General features: G+C 53.7%; 2 protein-coding genes across 3 annotated transcripts in view; both read left to right on the plus strand.

The window, feature by feature from the left end:
* Window positions 1-468: 468 nt before the first annotated feature.
* Unc93b1 (unc-93 homolog B1, TLR signaling regulator) lies at window positions 469-11,320 on the plus strand. 2 transcript variants are annotated; one of them, XM_055614725.1, is made up of 11 exons: window positions 469-634; window positions 915-1,056; window positions 1,359-1,512; window positions 4,897-5,058; window positions 5,265-5,397; window positions 5,689-5,782; window positions 6,015-6,139; window positions 6,841-7,023; window positions 7,309-7,582; window positions 9,197-9,315; window positions 10,632-11,320. In XM_055614725.1, the coding sequence occupies exons 1-11, from the start codon at window positions 539-541 to the stop codon at window positions 10,944-10,946; spliced, it is 1,797 nt and encodes a 598-aa protein (XP_055470700.1). In that variant the 5' UTR covers window positions 469-538; the 3' UTR covers window positions 10,947-11,320. The 2 variants fall into 2 exon arrangements, with proteins under 2 accessions (XP_055470700.1, XP_055470701.1); XM_055614726.1 differs by lacking the exon at window positions 10,632-11,320 and adding an exon at window positions 9,386-9,458.
* A 9,110-nt stretch (window positions 11,321-20,430) lies between these two features.
* LOC129682344 (aldehyde dehydrogenase family 3 member B2-like) overlaps window positions 20,431-20,578 on the plus strand; it is a 2,154-nt gene continuing 2,006 nt past the window's right edge. The window contains exon 1 of the mRNA XM_055614660.1: window positions 20,431-20,445. Coding sequence (XP_055470635.1) covers window positions 20,431-20,445 — 15 coding nt within the window. The remainder of the gene's footprint in view (window positions 20,446-20,578) is intronic.

Raw genomic sequence — 20,578 nt, forward strand, 5'->3', positions numbered from 1 at the left:
CTTTCTTTCTTTCTTTCTTTCTTTCTTTCTTTCTTTCTTTCTTTCTTCCCCTCCCTCCCTCTCTCCCTCCCTCCCTCCCTTCCTTCCTTCCTTTCTCTTTCCTTCTCTCTTTCTCACAGGGTTTCTCTGTGTAGCCCTGGAACTCTGTAGACCAGGCTGGCCTCAGACTCACAGAGCTCCACCTGCCTCTGCTTCCCAAGTGCTGGGATTAAAGGTGCGCGCCACCACCACCGCCCAGCTGGAATTGGTTTAAGTCACAAAGTCATGCAAGTGGCTGATTTGCAATAGGAACTAGCATCGCCCTGAGGGTTCCAAGATGCACACCGATTGCAGCACGCGCACGCACACGCACACGCACACGCACACGCACACACACACACACACACACACACACACACACACACACACACTGCTTCTGTCAGGAAGGCGGTCCGCGGGGTGGGGCCTGCTGGACGGGGCGGTCTCTGATGAAGGAAATACCAACCTGCTGCTGCTGGAGCCCAGAACCGCGCCGCGCGCCCTAGGTCCGAGTCTGGCCATGCAGGCAGAGCCGCCGCTCTACCCTGTGGCCGGGGCCGCCGGGCCTCACGGGGATGAAGACCGCCTCGGGGTTCCTGACGGGCCAGAGGCTCCGGTGAGCAGGGCGGGGAACGCCAGGCCCGCCGCCTCGCGGGGCACCTGGATGGGGACGGGCCCTGGGGTGAGGGACGGCGCTCCAGCCGGGAGGTGCACACACCGGGATAAGACTGTCGGTGGAACCCGGCGGGCGTGAGGAGCTCGGATCTCGAGAAGAGGGCCCGGGCCCCCGGGACGGTGGGCTGACCCCCCGAGGGGGGAACCCGGGCTCCTGGAGGCGGACGGGGGCGGGGCGGGAGGAGCGGGGCGTCGGGGCGTGATGAGTGCTCGGCCCGCAGCTGGACGAGCTAGTGGGCGCGTACCCCAACTACAACGAGGAGGAGGAGGAGCGCCGCTACTACCGCCGCAAGCGCCTCGGCGTGGTCAAGAACGTGCTGGCGGCCAGCGCGGGGGGCACGCTCACCTACGGCGTCTACCTGGGTAGGGCGGACCCACGGACCCCAGCGTCCACCCCACCACTCCCGGGCCCGGGAAAGAGAAACCTTGCGGCCGGCTGGCCTCCTTCCCCTTTCACTTCCCGGGTCACAGCTGCCCGGGGCGCGCGCTCCCGGCGGGGGTGGGGTGGGGTCTCGCAGACCAGGTGCGCGTGGGTGGGGGTGCTGGGCTGCCCTCCCTCCCCGCTGACCCGGCGCCCTGCCAGCCTTGCCCGCGGGCCCCTGCTTGCTTCCAGCCTGGCTGCTTAGAGCCCTCCTCGATGCCCTCTGCCCCACCCCCACCCCCAGGCCTCCTGCAGATGCAGCTGATCCTGCACTACGACGAGACGTACAGGGAGGTGAAGTACGGCAACATGGGGCTGCCGGACATCGACAGCAAGATGCTGATGGGCATCAACGTGACGCCCATCGCCGCCCTGCTCTACACACCCGTGCTCATCAGGTGCCAGGCTGCCGACCTTGCTGCAGAGGCCGCTGCACCTCGAGGCCACCGGCCGCCCTGGGGTTTTGGAGGGAGGGGGCAGGGCTCTGCAGAGAGGCCTTAGCTTGCCTGGGAGAGTAAGAAGGAAAAGGGGAAATCCTCCCTGCTAGGGGAGGAACCAAGAGTCTCCCCCTTCCCCCCCCCCACCCTCCGCTCCCCACGCCAGTCCCCGCCCGCCCGGCTGCACATTTGGTTTCATGCAGGCTCTGGCTTGGTGACATCCTTCTACCGGCCACACTGTGACTTCCTGGGCTGGAGCTGTGAAACCCCCAGTCCAGTGAGCTGGGACTGTGCTGAGAGGCAGCTCTCACAGAAAGGCTTTAGCAAGGCGGAGGCTCAGAAACCCCTCCATGGCCCGCTGAGCCTCCTGAAAGGGTGGATAGGGTGAATAGGTTCTAGTCCTACTTTTTTTTTTTTTTTTAAGGCAAAGTCTCATTATGTAGCTTTGGCTGGCCTGGAACTCACTTTGTAGACCAGGCTAGCCTCAAGCTTGTGGCGTGCCTACTGCCATTGACTTCCAAGAGTCCCCGGGCATAGGGATTACAGATGTGCTCACTATCCAGGCTTCCCTGCCATCATTTTGAAATTAAATAAAAGCTGTTCTGTCGGCAAGTGTGGTGGGCCACACCTTTAGTCCCAGCATTGAGGAGGCAGAGGCAGGCAGCTCTCTGAGAGTTTGAGGCCAGCCTAGTATACCAAGTGAGTGCCAGAGCTACACAGAGAAACCCTGTCTGTCTCAAAAAACAACAACCCAAAACGAACAGCCAAATATGTTTCCTAGCTAAGTTCTCCACAGTGCCTTCCCCAGGCCTAAGGTTTTCTGGCTCTTTGCTTGCATTCTTTTTTTTTTTTTTTTTTAAGACTTATTTATTTTATTATGTATACAATGTTTTGCCTGCGTGTACACCTGAACGACAGAAGAGAGCACCAGATTTCACTACAGATGGTTACAGATGGTTATGAGCCACCATGTGGTTGCTAGGAATTGAACTCAGGTCCTCTGGAAGAGGAAGCAGTGCCCTTAACCTCTGAGCCATCTCTCCAGCCCCCTTTGCTTGCATTCTTGGAAGCAGGGTGTCTTCGTGAGGATTTCTGCTGCTGTGATAAAACAGTGACCAAATGGAACTTGGGCAAGAAGGGTTTATTTCATGTTATAGCTTGTCATCTGCCACCCAGGCAAGTCAGAGGGTAAGAACTGAAGCAGGCAGGAACGTGGAGGCAGGAGCCGATGCAGAGGCCATGGAAGAGTGCTGCTGATTGCTTTGCTCATGGCTAGCTGATCCTGCCTTCCTATGGAATCCAGGACCATCAGCCCAGGGATGGCACCATAGTGGGCTGGGCCCTCCCACATGGAGAAGCAATCCAGAAAATGTTAGGGGCATTTCTCCACTGAGATTCCTGCTTCCCAAATGACTCTCGTTCTCGTGTCAACTTGATGTACAAATAGCCTGCGCACAGGGTCTCACCCAGCAGCGCCAGCTGACTTCAGAACGCTCCTGGGTTAGCCTCCCGAGTGCTGGGACTACTGGCCTGTGTTACCGTCCTGGCTGGCTTCCTACCTCTGGCAACTTAGCACCTCAGATGATACCAGTAAACCTTTATTTTGTTCCCTCGTACAGCCAGGGTGGCTGCTCTTACTTCAGTCTTTCAGTTTCTACAGGGGGGAGGGTGGTAGCCAGCAGGTTTTGAGACCTGGCTGAAACCCATATGCTTGCTTCCTAGTAATCCAACATGGCACTCTTTCTCTCTTAAGATTTATTTAGTTAGTTATTATGTATATAGCGCTCTGCGGCATGTGTGCCTACACTCCAGAAGAGGGCGCCAGATCTCATTATAGATGATTAGGAGCCACCATGTGGCTGCTGGGAATGGAACTCAGGCCCTTTGGAAGAGCAGATGGTGAACCTTTTTCAAAAGGCCATGTAGTCTCATCCACTCGCTGCGCATGCCTTTTTTCTTTTCCCTTTTTATGTGTTGGTGATTGGACCCAGGGCATTATGCATTCTAGACAAGTGCTTCATCACTGGGCTGTGGCATGAACCCTAATGTGTGTGTCACATACTGGCTTCATTTACTTATAGACAGGGTCCCGTATATCCTAGGCTGCCTTTAAGGACCCAGTTTCAATTCCCAGCACCCACCTGGTGACTCACAGCTGGCTGTAACTCGAGTTTCAAGGGATCTAGCACCCCTCCTGGATTCCAGAGGCATCAGACACACACAGGGCCAGGCTGGGCTATGTGAGGCCTTGAACTCTTTACTCTCTTGGCTCAACTTCACAGTGCTGGCATGCAGGCCCTGTGTACGCTGTGCAGGCGCTGTACCCACCAGCTCTGGCCCCATGCCCTGCGCGTCTTTTCTTAAGGATTAACAAGCTACTCGGCCAGGTTTGGTAACACGTGTGTTTATTCCAGTGACGGAGGCAGAGGCAGGTGGAGCCCTAAGGGTTCAGCCTGATCTACCTACCATGCTCCAGGCCAAGCTCCATAATGAGACCCTGTCTCAAAGGAAAAAAATTTAAAAAAAAAGGATTAGCCAGATATTTGTGTGTATATACATGTGTGTACGTGTGATACTGGCTTTCTTAACCTATCGTTATTTTGATGAACATTTGTCTTTTTTTAAAAAAATTATTAAATTTTATTTTATGTGTATTAGTGTGAAGGTGTCAGATTCCTTGGAATTGGCGTTACAGACAGTTGTGAGCTGGCATGTGGGTTCTGGGAATTGAACCCGAGTCTTTTGGAAGGGCAGACAGTGTTCTTAACCACTGAGCCATCTCTCCAGCCCTTGTCTTTTTATCTTATTTTTACGTGTGTGAATGTTTTACCGGCCTGTACCATGTGTGCGCTTTGTGCCTCAGAAGAGGTGTATGACCCCCTGTTTTGTTTTTGAGACAGGGTCTCATACTGGGCCCCCAGGCTCGTCACTTCGCCTGGGCTTCCTGCCCAGTGAGCCCCCAGGGATCTGCCTCTCTCCACTTCCCAATGCTGGGATTACAAGTGCACCTGGCTGTTCACACTGGTGTTGGGGGTACAACATGGGTCCCCATGCCTGTGCAGCAAGCGCTTTACTGTGGGCGCGATCTTCCCGGGTCAGTCCCTTTGTCCTGTATCCTCGCAATGACAGGCCTCTCACAGGGAGAGGCCTGGGCCAGGCCCCCGCTGTGAGCACAGGCGACTCTGCCCGTTGGTGTCTCTGAAACTGTGTCTTTGAGCCCCTGCCTTCCAGGCTAAGTCTTCTCCTGACTCCCCACAGCCGTAGGAACTGGGATCTGCGGCCCTGAAGGGACCTCAGCAGTCCCTGCCTGGCTTGTGGTGCTAACGTCCCTCTCTCTCTGTACAGGTTTTTCGGTACCAAGTGGGTGATGTTCCTAGCTGTGGGCATCTACGCCCTCTTTGTGTCTACCAACTACTGGGAACGCTACTACACGCTGGTGCCCTCTGCCGTGGCTCTGGGCATGGCCATTGTGCCTCTCTGGGCCTCCATGGGCAACTATATCACCAGGTAAGCCTGGCGGGTGATGGAGCAGATGCTGGAGAACCAGCCGGATATTTACCTCTCTGCTGACTTTAGCCAGGGGATCCCAGGCAAGCTTTTTACTTTGCTGGGCCTCAGTTTCCCCACTGAGACTGGCTAGCCTATAGCTCTAGTTGCAGGAAGAAGGGTGGCGGAGGGCAGGCTGGGGAAAGCCCTCACTTTCTGTGCCCCAGGATGTCCCAGAAGTACTATGAATACTCCCACTATAAGGAGCAGGAGGAGCAGCGGCCCCAGCAGCGGCCCCCACGCGGCTCCCACGCGCCCTACCTCCTGGTCTTCCAGGTCATCTTCTATAGCTTCTTTCATGTGAGTGCTACAGGAAAACCCTTGGGGGGGCTATTCTGGATTCCACACATTGTAGCCTAGTCCACTGTCTTCTCCACCCTCCTGAGCCAAACCGTGGAGATGGAGACCTCCTCCCTGTCCATGGCGACCATGGGGTGACATGAACACCCCGTCACCACTACTGGGCTGTCCCTAGGGGGTGGGAGAGCTTCCTTTCCCCCACCGGAGGCCACAGCCAGACTCCTGTCCAGATCTCACCTCCTGTTTGGTTCTATCCCCGGGCCCTGATCCCGGCTGCCTTCCTGCCCACAGTTGAGCTTTGCATGTGCCCAGCTGCCCATGATTTACTTCCTCAACCACTACCTGTATGACCTGAACCACACTCTCTCCAACGTCCATAGCTGCGGTCAGTCTGGGGGAGGGGCGGGACCTCCCAAGCCCACTTCCCTCTCACCTTCGGTCATCCAGCAGACCCTAGGCCCCCCTTAAGCTTTCAGGGCTGCATGCACGGAGGTGGGAGGTGGATGGTGGCCCCAAAGGAGCTCGCCGGAGGAATCCTTACCTGCCCCGGCACCCCCAGCCTCTGCTGTGGCCTGGCTGCAGTGAGTCCTAGTCCTGTTCCCACCGGTCCCTCCCAGGCACTAACAGCCATGGCATCCTGACCGGCTTCAACAAGACGGTTCTGCGGACGCTGCCGGGCAGCCGAAACCTCATTGTTGTAGAGAGCGTGCTCATGGCGGTGGCCTTCTTGGCCATGCTGCTGGTGAGGCTCGGGTTGGCAGGGAGACGGTGGGGGGAGCGCTTGTATGTGGGCTAGTCCGGGTTGCAGGCACCTAAGAATCAGGAGAGCTCTGGGTGCAGGACCGGTGCCTGTAGATTAGAGCTGAAATTGGGATCCCAAGGCCAGAGGAAAAAGGACATAGAGGCGAACATGGCTCATAGGGGTGGCTGTGGTCTTTGAGGGGACTGGGAACACCACCCAGGACCGTGGGCTGGCAAGTGTGGCTCAGGACTGAGGGCAGTACCGGAAGGCAGAGCTAAAGCTCGGAGGGACCAGAGCAGGGAGGTGTGATTTTAGGTCAAGAGGCCGGGCTAAGGGTGTGCAGAAAGCAGGGCGGGGCCTCCGGCTGTGTCTGGCTGGAGCCTTGCGGATGTGCCACACTTCGGCTGAGGTTTGTAGGTGTATTTGGGGGCGGGGAGGTGGGGGAGCAGGTGAGGCCCCAGGACTGCAGCCCTTTTCTTTTTCTTTTGTTTTGGTTTTTGAGACAGGATCTCCCTTTGTAGCCCTGGCTGGAACTCGCTTTGTAGACCAGGCTGGCCTAGATCCTCCTGCCTCTGCCGCACCCGGATTGTCGCCCTGTGCAGCCCTGTGGGCGTGTCTGGGGCGGAGTCTCGGGCTGACACCTGTGGGCGTGTCCGGGGCGGGTGCCTGGCCGCTGATCCTTTCACGGCTCCCGTCGGCAGGTGCTGGGCCTGTGTGGAGCGGCCTACCGGCCCTCGGAGGAGATCGACCTGCGCAGCGTGGGCTGGGGCAACATCTTCCAGCTGCCGTTCAAACACGTGCGTGACTTCCGCTTACGCCACCTGGTGCCCTTCTTCATCTACAGCGGCTTTGAGGTGCTCTTCGCCTGCACTGGCATCGCCCTGGTAAGTGCCGACCGTGAATTTCAGATGCACAGCATATTCGGGATACATGCGCAAGTGTGTATCCCCGAATTATCCCCCTCCCTCTTTCTCCTCCCTCTCTCGTCCCTGTCGCCTTTCATACCCTGAACAAATCATTTTCCACTTTCTGTAGTTAGAATGGTGATGCTCCCGCCCTTTCTACCAGCCTTAGAGGGAGTTAGCACCAGGAGACCCAGAGAGGACAAGGTGGGCCTCTGGTTTGGGAAGGTCCCGGATCAACCGGCCTCCTCTCGCTCTCCTCCTCAGGGCTACGGCGTGTGTTCTGTGGGGCTGGAGCGGCTGGGCTACCTGCTCATAGATTACAGCCTGGGTGCCTCAGCCGCCTCGGTCCTGGGGCTACTAGGACTGTGGCTGCCTCGCTCCGTGCCCCTCTTGGCTGGGGCAGGGCTGCACCTGCTGCTCACCCTTGGCCTCTTTTTCTGGGCCCCAGCGCCTCGGGTCCTCCAGCACAACTGGGTCCTTTACTTCGTGGCTGCCCTCTGGGGTGTGGGCAGTGCCCTCAACAAGACCGGACTTAGCAGTGAGTACAGCCTTAGGGACTGGCATGCCTGGGGGGCGGGGGGAGGAAGGGAGGGGCGGCCAGTGGCCACCTCTAGGAAGTTAGGGACTACCTAGTAGTCCCATGGGTTACTTTTCCAGGCTTCTGTGGAGGTTACTTGGCGTAGCCTGGGGTGGAAAGGATTCTGTGGACACTGTGGAGATGGTTAGGGAAGTCCAGTGGACACTCTGGAAGGGTGTAGGAGTTCCGTGCCATGGCAGGCATCACTGAGGGGCATACGTGTGGAATATTGTGGATACACAGAGTGGGTGAGGGCTCAGTGAAGAGACCTGGGCACAGGACATAGAAAAACACACCAGCAGCCAAGGACTGTGTTGGCATAATTTTGGTGCCACAGGAAGCAGATCCCAAGTGTCCAGGGCCCAGGGAGGGGAAGAGCAGGTGTTTGTCCAAACTCCGGGGGTTTGGGTAGAGAACTAGACTCTTTCTTCTCTGTTTTTCTTGGGGCTCACTATTTAGCCTCGACTGGTGTGGCATTCACCATACAGATCCCAGACTGGCCTTGAACCCATAGAAATTCACATGTTTTTACCTCCCCGGTGCTAGAATCAAAGGCGTGGGCCACCACACTCAGCCTTTGCCTTCTTCGCCTTCTTCTTCAATCTTTTTTTTTTTTTTTTTTTTTTTGAGACAAGGCCTTTCACTGTAGCCCAGGCTAGCTACACAGCTTGCTTTGTAGCTCAGACTGGCTTCAAACTTACAGTAGTTTGATGATTTTTTTTTTTTTAAGACAGGATTTTCTGTGTAGCCCCGACTGTCCTGGAACAAGCTGGGTAAAGCAGGCTGGCCTGGAACTCAGAGATCTGCCTGCCTTTGCCTCCCAAGAGTTAAAATGTATTATTTAGAATGAAGTGTGTGAGTGTGGGAGGGCAAAATTCAGAGGACAGTTCTCTCCTACCTCGGGAGTCCTGGGGATTGAACACAGATTGGTTAAGCTTTGTGGAAGATACATGTTGCTCTTTTTTTTTTTTTTTAAGCATGGCCTTGTTGTATAGCCTTGGTTGGCCTGGAACTTGCTGTGTAGACCAGGCTGGCCTCAAACTCATAACGACAAGCCTACTTCAGTCTCCCCAGTTCTGGGACTAGGGGTCTGTGCTGACACAGCTGGATGGACTTTTTGTTTTGTTTTGTTTTTGAGGATCCAGGCATCTAAACCCAACTTTCCCAGCCTCAGATCCATGCCCAGATCTGGGCTGCTGAGAAGAGCAGCTACCGCAGGCCAGGCTTCCACTGTGGGGGGCTCTCTGGGTGTGTCGGTGACACGCAGCTCGCCTACGAGACGAGAGCGCAGCCTCGAGGCCATTCCTCAGGAAACCAGCCCCCGCCCACTCCATTCGAGGCTTGACGTGTGGAAAGCTGATAGCTGAAAGGAGTTCTGTGGGGAAACAGTGACTGGGCGCTTGGTACATTGAGTCCTGGGGTCAGTGTAGGCTGTAGGCGCATCTTGACAGTGTAGTAACCAAAGTATCCACAAGGGGGCAGGCAAGGATCGCCACACAACTTTCGTAGCTGCTCCTGGCCATGAGCTGGACCTGGTACAGGGTCTCTTAGCAGTCTTGTCCCTTCTGCCTGCAGCGCTCCTGGGCATCCTGTATGAAGACAAAGAGAGGCAGGACTTCATCTTCACTATCTATCACTGGTGGCAGGCCGTGGCCATCTTTGTTGTGTACCTGGGCTCCAGCCTGCCCATGAAGGTGAGGATGGGTGGACTCTGGGTGGCCTCCCTGGGAAGCAGGCTCTCAGACAGGACCCTTTACTCCATAGGGTACACCCTAACCCGGCACCCCACTTACTGCTTTACCTGCTAGCCTTGGTCCCTGTGGGCATACCCAGCTGAACTGTGGCTTGTTCTGCTCGGCAGCTTCTAGGCCCCTGGACACCCAGGGTCTCTTGTTTCAGACCCTGTAGGAATGAGCTCCTCCATCTTTATGTTGTTTGGAGACAGGGCCACACTATGTAGCCCTGGCTGTCCTGGAACTCACGATGTAGTCCAGGCTGGCCTTGAACTCACAGACAACTGCCTGCCTCTGCCTCTCAATTTCTGCGATTAAAGGCATGCGCCACTATACTGGTCTTGTTTTGTTTTTAAGACAAGGTCTCACTAGGTAGCCCAGGAACTCACTGTGTAGACCTGGCTGGCCTTGAACTCACAAGAGAGTCCCCTGCTTCTGCCTCCTGAGTGCTGGGGTCAGAGGCAGGTGCCACCACGCCGCCGTCTTTTTTGCTTCCAGCTGTGCTGGAGATGGGCCCCAGGACCCATTCTTGCTACCCATCGACTGTACCTGAAGCTTCTGGTCTGCTCCCAACCCCAGCACATCATTTTAACGGGTCCTTGTCACATGTTTTTGTCCCGTTTGTCTGTGTCTTTGGATCAGGGCCTCAAAGGTAGCCAAGTTCGACCACAGCCTTTTGTGGGCTGATATGACAGGCAGGCTCTAACAGACTTGGCTTTGTGCAACCTTTTTTAGAAAGTGAAATGAATTGAAGTAGCAAAGAATTGGAATACAGATGCAAATGTATTTGTATACATATACAAATACATACACATTTATATACATATGCAAATATATATACACACATATATACATATATGTATATGCATACATACATAGTCTCAAAATGTAGCCCTAGCTGGCCTTGAACTCTTAGACCACTTAGACTTCCCAAGTGACGGGATTATAGGCCTATGCCTCTCTGCTCACCTGTGTCCTATTGTGTTTAGGGCCAGGGGATAATTCACCTGTGGTCGGGGAAGCCAGGCCTGCTTTTAGACTTTCTCAGACCTTCCCGTTTTATCTGAGACAAAGGGATTAGCCCCCTTTTCCTTGTGAAACTGAGTCCTGCTAGAACATGGTGACTTTAAAGTCAGTGTGGGGATTTGAACCCTGGCCCCAGGAGCTGCCTTGGAAATCCTGGGCGAGGGGGCTGCTGGAGGGAAGAGCCAGGAGGCTCCCGGTGGAGGAGGAAGGTCCCAGGAGAAATGGAGTGTTCCTCCTTTCCCTCGATCCAGGCCAAGCTAGCAGTGTTGCTGGTAACCCTGCTGACGGCAGTCATCTCCTACCTGTCGATGGAACAGAAGCTGCAGCAAGGGCTGCTCCCGAGACAGCCACGCATCCCGAAGCCACAGCACAAAGTGCGCGGCTACCGCTACCTGGAGGAGGACAACTCAGACGAGAGTGAAGCGGAGGCTGAGCAGGGTCAGGGGGACTGTACAGAGGAGGACGCACCGAAGGGGGGCTCCCTCGGTGAGGAGCCGGCTGGTTCCTGCCGCAGGCCCTGTCCCTACGAACAGGCTCTGGGTGGTGATGGGCCTGAGGAGCAGTAAGGGGCCCGGGGAGGCTAGCCTGACCCTCAGACTCAGCTTTCCAGCTTCGCAGCCCCAGCTTACTGTGTCTCAGGTGTACTGAGTCATGCACCATCGGCCAGAGGACATTCTTTCCCCTCCCGGGGCCTGGGGTCACCTGGAACTTCTTCCGGGGAGATGAGGGTCACCCCCAGGACCCCTAGAGGTAGGGGTGCCTCTACCTAACTCAGGGAGACCCCCTTCCTGCATGCCTCAGGCCACTCCCTGCCTCTTTTGTATGGTGTGACAGCTTTTGACTGGAGTTTGCATCTCCTGCCCACAGGTTCCCCCACTGCAGAGCAGGGGGCCTAATCGTTTTTGATAGGAAATAATAAAAGAGTTTTGTATTTCCTGGAGAGGGTCTAGGTTGTGTTTCTGTCAACCTGTTTGAGTTTCTCCCCACAGAGCAGCATCCTTAGCTGGCTGGTGGGAATGGTTCAGTCACCATGTAGAGGAAGCGTCTCCTCTTGGCCCCGTACAGACCCATGTCTTCTCCTGGAAGTATAGCCTAGTGGCTGCGCCCCACCTACCCAGGAGCAAGGGTCACAGAAACGGGTTGCAGGGACCTCAGCAGAGAAGCAGAGTCTGTCCTGAGCCCAGAGAACAGGACAGGTGCTGGAGGCTGCTCTCCTCCATGTGGCCTGTGCCAGCCCACCCGTCACCCACCCACCTCAACCCACAAGCCTGGCCTTTCCCCCCCTGTTGTGTATCTGCTCTTGCTGCTCAGGGGCTGCCTGGACAAACGTGGTCACTGCCCTTTTCTTTGACAGCCTCAGGCAGGATGCCCAGAAGCACAGAAGGGGACACGCCGCTGTGCCCTGTCCATGTCCCCTTCTTCACCCCCAGCACTTACTCCTTCAGAGGAGATTGAGAGCCATTGTGAAGAGCCCCCAGTGGCCCCGTGAGGACAGAAGAGCTGTGGGAGAGTCCTGGGGCCCCAGGCCTGTTCTGGCAGGCTCTAGGGCAGTGCCTTTTCCTCTCCTTAAAGAGGTGCACACCCGTAATCTCAGCACTCGGGGAGGCAGAGGCAGGCGTATCTCTGTGAGTTGGAGGCCAGCCTAGTCTCCAAAGCAAGTCTAGGACTTCCAAGGCTGTTACAGAGAGAAACAAAGAAACCCTGCTTCAAAAAGCAAAACAAACAAGCCAACCACCAACAAAGACTCCTGGCCCTTGGCTGAAGCCACACTCTGGCCCGATATAGCCCCACACCAAGCTCTCCCGGGTCCTCCTGCCATGTCCCAGGCTTCCTTCCATCTCTCCTCCCCCCATCTCCTTAAGTTTCTAGCCATCCTTGGAGCCAGGCTCTGTGACCTTGGAAAGGGTCAGCCTTCGGAGCCCTAGGCTGCTTCTATGTGGACCGTGTCTGCATAGGAGAACAGTTCGACCCTCAGATGCCGGCAGATGCTGGAGGGAACTCTCAGAGGCACAGCTGGAGACTGTTCTATTTTTTTAAGTTTTGGGGGGACAGCAGACAGTCCCACTGTGCTGCAGGCAAGCAACCAGCCTGTGAATTTAGTCGGGGTGTGGTCTCCCAGTGCTCAGGGGAGCCTGAGGGACGAGGATCTGCTCACCCACAAAACAAGTGTGAAGCTGACTTGCACTGCGCTATGAAACTCTGTCCCCAAACAAACACCCAAAACAAACCGAGCCCACAGACACACTCCGTGGAGGCAGGTGTTGTGACATGCTGGTGGCAGGATTCTAGGAGAGTAAACACACTTATCCTGACACACCCAATCCTACTCACAGGGCGATGATGGTGCCCAGCCGAAATCACAGTATTCGGGAGGCTAAAGTGGAAGGATTGTGAGTGGGGTTTTGAGGTCAGCCTGGGCTACCTAGTGGGACTGTCACAAGAAAGAGAGAGAGAGAGAGAAAGAAAGAGGAGGAAGGAAGGAAGGAAGGAAGGAAGGAAGGAAGGAAGAAAGAAAGAAAGAAAGAAAGAAAGAAAGAAAGAAAGAAAGAAAGAAAGAAAGAAAGAAAAGACAAAGGGGGGAAGGAGGGAGGAAGATTTATTCAGATAAGACCAGTGTCATTAACTTTCTTTTTTTTTTTTTTTTAATTTTATTTTTCTTTTTAGTTACATTTTGTCAACTCTGTGTCCCAGCTGTATCCCACTCTGTCATTCCCTCCCCAACCCCACACTCCCTCCCTGCTCTCCTCCCTGCCCCTTTCCAAGTCCACTGATAGGGGAGGACCTCCTCCCCTTTCATTTGACCCTGTTTTATCAGGTATCTTCAGGGCTGGCTGCAAAGTCTTCCTCTGTGGCCTAACAGGACTGCTCCTCCCCTGGGGGGGTGGGGAGGTCAAAGAGCCTGCCCTTGAGATCCTGTTAGGAATAGTCCTTGTTCCCCTCACTTTGGAAAACTACTTGGTTACTGAGCTACCACAGGCCACATCCGAGCAGAAGTTCTAGGTTATATCCATAGATGGTCCTTGGTTGAGTGTCAGTCTCAGAAAAGACCCTGTGCCCGGATATATTTGGTCCTTGTAGAACTCCTATCCTTTCCATATCATACTAACTCCCCTTCTTTCATATGATTCCCTGCACTCTGCCAAGGTTTGGTTATGAGTCTTAGTGTCTGCTTTGAAACACTGCTAGGTAGAGTCTTTCTGATGCCTTTTGCGGTAGACTCCTGTCATTCGTTCAATGCACATCCCATTTGTCTTTCTAAATGAGGATTAATCATCTTCACCCGTGTCCACTTTCTTCATTATCTTTTTTAGGTGTCATTAACTTTCAAAGCTAGAGTGCATACCTATGTTTATTTAGTGCTAGTTTTGATATTTGGTTGTTTGTTTTTAAAAATTATTTTATGTGCATTGCTGTAAAAATGTCAGATTCCTTGGAATTGGCATTACAGACAGTTATGAGCTGCCATGTGGGTGCTGGGAATTGAACCTGGGTCCTTTGGAAGAGCAGACAGTGCTCTTAACCACTGAGCCATCTCTCTAGCCCTATTTGGTTTTTTTTCAAGACAGGGTTCCTCTGTGTAGCCTTAGCTGTCCTAGACTCGTTTTGTAGACCAGGCTGGTCCCAAACTCAGAGCGATCCACCTGCCTCTGCCTCTCTGAGTACTGGGATTAACTAATATTTATTACGATTTCGTTTATAAGTATTTATATATCTTTTTATCTTAAGCATTTTAAAGTATTTATGTGGGGTTCTGTGCAGGTGCGTGCAGTGCCTGTTGAGGCCAGAAGAAGGCACTAGACATACCCCCCACACCTAGAGCTGGAGTTAATGGGAAATTTGAGCTACCTGATGTAGATGCTGGGAACCGAACTCAGGTCCTCTAAAAGAACAGGAAATGGTCTTGACAAGGGAGCTGTCTCTACTACCCCAACCCTATTCTTTATATTTTAAACACCTAAGTATTGCATAAGGTGTAAAGGAAAAGGGAGGTTTCATGTATTTAAAATCTTAGGTTCTTTGTATAAAATTTGGCTTGGATACTTTTCCATGAGTATAGGATTCTAAAGTTCACTGGACATAATAGTTCCACGTGCTTTGATACATGCATCTCTTCCTTACAGTCTCATGGGTCCTGATAGGTGTCCTTGGATGCCTAGACACAAGGACTGAGATTTTGGCCAGCAAGATGATGTGTGAAGCCAGGTGTTGGGGTACACACCTTTAATCCCAGCACGAGGGAGGCAGAGGCAGGAGAATCTCCATGAGTTTGAGGCCAACCTGGTCCTGGTCTTCTACACGGTGAGTTTCAGGACTGCCAAGACTACATAAAGAGACTCTGACTTAAAACAACAACAAACACTCCTACCAAACACTGTTGCCATAGGGAAAGGTGGCTCTGCTGCTGCTGCTTCCTCCCCCTCCCCCTCTTCCTCCTCCTTCCCCTCCTTCCCCTCCTTCTCCTCTTCTTCTTCTTTCTTTCTTTATTTTTATTTTGAGCCAGAGTCTCTCTATGTGGCTCTGCCTGTTCTAGATCTCACCAGGCTGTCCCCAAATCCACAGAGATCCACCTGCCCCTGCCTCCCAGTGCTGGGATTTAAGTGATAGCTAGCTTCTTATGTCACAGCTTTGGTTACCATCTGCCTAGGGAGCCCACACCCTCAGCCACCATCTTACAAGGCTCCACATCTCAGCTTCATTTTGTTGGGTCTCTGGGCTGGGGACAATGGCACAGACCTTGATGACCTCCTCCATACCACAGGCCCCTGACCAGGAACAATGCTTCAAAGCTTCTAGAAGAACCTCTCCTGATTTCATCAGGACTTTGTAACTTCGGGAGACTGGTGCCTTGTTTTCTTTTCTCTCCAGATTCTATGGATAATGTTTTAGCTTCTTCTCTGTTGCTGTGATAAAATAGCCCGACAGAGACCACGTGAGGGAGAAAGGGTTTATTTTGGCTTATAGTCCCTAAGGCACTCAGTCCACCATGGTGGGCAGACATGGCAACAGGCAAGGAAAGCAAGGGGGCAGGAGCATGAAGCCGTCTGACCACACTGCACCCACACTCAGGAAGCTGCTCACTTTGGTAGCCTGACCGAGGTGAAGGCAGGTTCTTTTATTTGTAATCTTAATTACTAATATTAATTATACTTAATTACTACACTATGCTTAATTACTAATATTAATTCGTGTCACACAGGTAACTATAATCTACGTACATGTATATACATGAGTTTATGGATTAATAAAAGTTCAAGAGGAAGTGGGTTGGAGGGAATGCTAGCTAATGTGTTGATACCATGAGAGAAGGCCGGACGGGGTGGCAAATGACTGTAGTCCCAGCACTCAGGGGCAGAGACGGGCTGATCCCTGGGAATGTGGGCCCAGCCTGGTTTACCTAGCACCTTAGTTGGGGTTATGATTGTTGGAAGGAAAGGGTTTATTTGGCTTCGGCTTCCGCATCACTGTTCATCATCAAAGGCAGTCAGGACAGGGACTCAAGCAGGGCAGGAACCTGGAGGCAGGAGCTGATTCAACGACCATAGAAGGGTGCTGCTTACTGGCTTGCTCCCCGTGGCTTGTTCAGCTTTCTTATAGAACCACCAGCCCAAGGATGGCACCCACAATGGGTTGGATCAATCACTAATTAAGAAAATGCCCTATGGCTGAATCTTATGGAGGCATTTTCTCAACTGAGGTTCCCTCCTTTCCTCTAACTCTAGCTTGTGTCAAGTTGGCAAAACTAGCCAGTTCACTTAGTGAGTTCCAGGCCAGGCAGGGCCATACACCGAGACCCTGTCTTTAAAAATGAGAGATGTTATTGCTACGCAATCAGACCGTGGAAGAGTCAGCGCTGAGAGCACGGATGTAGCCAGCTTCAGAGACAGAGGCCCCCAAAGCAGGGTTGCCAGGTCCAAGGCTGATCAGACAGACAGTGTGAGGAGGCCAGTGAGTGGGTGGAGCCAAGCTGAAGCCCCAGGGCAGCTGGGAATTCTCCGTGGTCACTGCTGCTACACTCCCTGGGTGTCGGATGACTGGTTGGTGGGGCTGTCCCCTTGCTGTTGGGTCAAGTGTCTACCACCTTACGGGGTCCAGGCAAGGGAGTTCCACCCTTTCCTTGGTCTAGTTTGTGTGGTAAGTTCCTGGCCTTGTTTTAACTGGTACGATTTTGAACATGCCACATGTCCCCTACCGTTGAAATCCACCCTGATAAATGTATGGGGCAACAGCATTCCTACTTCCAGTAATAAATCATTATCAGTCTCGGTTCTGTGGGCGTGGTGCCAGGCAGTTGACGGTATCTGTGGGTTCACCCTGGTGAGCAGCCACACCCTCCACCCTCGATGGGGAGTGAGGAAGGGAGTAGAACGGAGTCTCCCAGCACCGCGCAGCTGAAAAGCCGGTCCACACGATACGACCTGACCAAGCTGCCTCATTTCAACCTGAGCCTGGAGAGGACATTTTATATTTAAACCACAAGAAACGGAGAAACCACCGAGGCACTGGGCTTTCCGGGGAGAGCTGAATTGGCGGCCGAGAAGGAAGCCTGAGATCTCTCACTGGACCCCTAGAAAGGATTGGAACAATCCATTTTGTTTGTTTCAAGATAGGGGTCTCATGTAGCCCAGGCTGGGCTGGAGCTCAAGGATGACCTTGACCGACTGATCTGACTGTCTTGCCCTCAAAAAACTGCTGAGATAACAGGTGTGTGCAAACAGACACAGTTTACAGTGGCATTATAGTTTTCAAATCTATCCAGAGCGCAAGGACCCCGAACCTGGTGAAAATGCAGATGCCAGGGCCCCTCGCTGGGAATTCCAAGGTGTGAGAGGCTAAAGGGTCCCAGAATCAACCTCCTGAGTCCTGGATAGGAGGCCAGGGGTCCAGGACGTGTGAGCACAACTGTTTCCCTCTCCACCAAGGAGGCTCCCTGACCTGGACACTCAGGAGCTTGTCCACCTTCTCTCCTCCCTCAGACATGGAACCATCCTCTCTCTCATGGCTCAGCAAAAACACCCCTGGACCTGTGCTCAGACGTTTCAAGGTTCTGGTGTCCAGCTGGGCTGTTCCAGGTGAGCACCAGCTTCCTGGTGGATGGTCTCCCTCCACCATGTCCTGTCCCCACCCAGGAAGATGGGGACAATGCCAGTAAGCTCTTTAAGGTCTATTCCTCTTTTTCTCTCTTTCTTTCTTTCCTTTTGTGTGTGTGTGTGTGTGCATTGAGGCCGGGGGAAATCTCAGCTGTCACTTTTCAGGAGCTGTCCACCTTGTTTTAGGACACAAGGGACTCCCACTGGACTGACATCACCAAGGCTGCCTGGTCAGTGAGCCCTGGGGACCCTTCTGCCTCTGCCCCACCTGTGCTCTGGGGTTAGCGGCATACAGAACCACAAAGCTTTTCCACGTGGATTCCGGTGCGAGAACCCAGCTCCTCAGGCTCACAAGTCAGGCAGTTTATCAGCAGAGGCTCTCCAGCCCTTTATCCTCCTTTTCTAACAAGGGCATCCATCAGATCCCGACAGCCCTGTCTTCATGATCGAATCTAGCTATCCCTGCAGGGAGCCACCCCCAAGTACTGTCACCCTGGGGCTTAGGCCTTCAGTATATAAACTTGGGGGGGCACTGTTTGGCTCATAGCCACTTGTCAGATCTCATGGGAGTGTCTGCTGACTGTTCGCCTATGTTAACACGACACAGCCACCTGGTGGTTGGTCACTTCATGCAGAAGCCCCCAGAGGAGAGCTAACCTGTCCCACCTCCCCACTCACCCCCCATGTTCACCCTGCAGTAATGTCTTGTCTCCTTAGTGCCTGGGGATACCCCACCTCACCCCACCGGGTACCAGCCACTGGCTTCATCCCTTCAGCCACAGACGTCCATGGACGGACCATGGAGATTGTGGTTCTCCACAGGCTGTGAGGCGACTTCAGGGGACATTTTGCAACAGGTGGAGCCAGTCTTGGTTTCACAGCTGGAGGATGTTATGTGCCGAGGCTGAGCATCTGGGCCCAGCTGTTAGCCCTGCACATGCTGGTGGCAGTCACACCTGGAACCTGCTGAGACCACAGCTTTCCAACTGCAGGAACCTGCTGGGTCAGAACATGGCTGCCACCAAGGGCCAGCCTTGCCAGGCATCCCTCTGACGTGATCCAAGTGGCAACCTCCAGCTCTATCTAGCCTACTTGTCTTCATTGACTTGGGTGTGTCCAGATCTGACCATTTCAACCACACTTGTCTTGAGATATCCCTGGCCTCCTTCTTTGTTTCTTCCTTTGTTTCTTTTTTCTTTGTTTCTTTCTTCCTTCCTTCATCCCTCCCTTCTTCCTTCCTTCCTTCCTTCCTTCCTTCCTTCCTTCCTTCCTTCCTTCCTTCCTTCCTTCCTCTCTTTCTTTCCTTTTCTTTCCTGGCTTTTCGAGACAAGGTTTCTTTTGCGTATCCCTGGCTGTCCTGGAACTCTCTTTGTAGACCAGGCTGGCTCTGAACTCACAGTGAGCTGCCTGCCTCTGCCTCCCGAGTGCTGGGATTAAAGGTGTGCACCACCACTGCCCAGCACGGCTGCCCGTTTGCCATATTCCCTCCCCATACGCTGCCATTGCCCAAGATGGGTTGAAGGCCCCACTGCTGGCTTTGTCCCTGAGCCGCTGACTGACACTCTGGCCATCTGCTTTGTGTCTCACTGGACACCACTTGCACCTCTCTATCCAGACAGGGCTCAGGGTCCCTACCTCCTGGGGCACTGAACCTGAGAGCTAGAAAGTGACTTTCAGTCTATCTGTGTTCTCAGCAGAAACCCGATCAGCCCCTATTTCTTCCTCCCCTTTGCCCCCAAACCCTGGCCCCCAATGTAGGACAGTCCTTGAAGTCCTTCCAGGAAGGCATTCTTTTTCCCTTCAGATAAGGTCACGTAGCCCAGGATAGCCCGGGATTACAGATGTGCTTCTCCATGACCAGCCCATCCAAGGCCACTGAAACTCCGATAGTGACCTGTTTGAAGTCCCCATGGCTTTGGCTGTGGTCTGGGTCCAGTTCTACCCCTCCACCCCCAACCCCCACCTAGCAGACCAGGTGTTGCTGGCTGTCTCCTGCTACCCGACCTGAACCCTCTGCTGTGTCTTACAGATGACCCGGGGCAGCTCTTGTCACCTAACTGGTTCTCTGCGTCTCTCCCTCATTCCACTCTTTGCCTCCCCTTTGTGTGGGTGTGCCAACGAAGGGGTAAGGCGGCTTACCCAGTCTGTGGGCACCTGAGTGTGTTTCTGAGAGCTGTGATCCAATATTCCCTAGGGATGATGAAGCAGGGGTGTTTGCTCCCCGTGGGAGGTAGATAATAGTTCCTGAAAACAACACCTCCTAACTCCTGGGGCCTGTGAAAGGAACCCCGTGATGAAGTTAAGGATCTCGGCAAAATGGTTGTCCAGGTGGCTTGAGTCATGTATGTCCTCATAAGAGAGAGGCAGGTGTGCCGAGGATGGGGCTCAGGCCTAGGGCACTTGCTGAGCATGCCTGAGGCTCCGGGTTCCGTTCCCAGCACTGTGGTGGGTGGGGGTGAGGGTGGGCCTGACAGGACAGACAGTAAATGTGTTCTGAGATGAAGGTCACATAAGGACAGAGGCAGAGAATGGAGTGATGAGACTATGAGCCAGGGGTTGCTGGCTACCTGAAGCTGGAGAGGACACTAGCCCCACCCTCCAAAGGAACCAGGCACTTCCTAACTCAGCTGTCGGCAGTGCGTCTCTTCTTTTCCTCTCTCTCTTTCTTCTTTTTTTTTTTTTTTTTTAATTTTGAGACAAGGTTTTGCTCTATAGCTCTGACTAAAATAGAACTTTTTTGTGTAGACCCAGCTGTTCTCAAACTCCTGCCTCAAGTGTTCGAGTACTGGAATTATAGGTGTGAGCTACCACGCTTGGTTTGGTTGTGGATTTCTGTCTCCAGCGTTGTGAGAGAACATAGCTCTGTGCTCTCGGCCACTTTGGGACATTTGTCCCTGCCGCCCTGCACAGGACAGGACACACGCTAATGACTTGATTTCACACTCTGACCATTGCTGTCGGGATGACGGCTGTGCCTGTGCGGGCTCCTCTCTGGCTCAGTTTTCCTTAAGCTGCGTCTCTACTGAGTTAGGATCCACACAGCCTGCAGCCTACACGCTGGGAAGCTGCACAGCCTGGGACAGGAAGTCATCCCTGGGACCCTCTGCTGC

This window comes from Psammomys obesus, unplaced genomic scaffold, assembly GCF_907164565.1.
Source record: "Psammomys obesus unplaced genomic scaffold, mPsaObe1.curated_primary_1811, whole genome shotgun sequence".
NCBI lineage: Eukaryota > Metazoa > Chordata > Mammalia > Rodentia > Muridae > Psammomys > Psammomys obesus.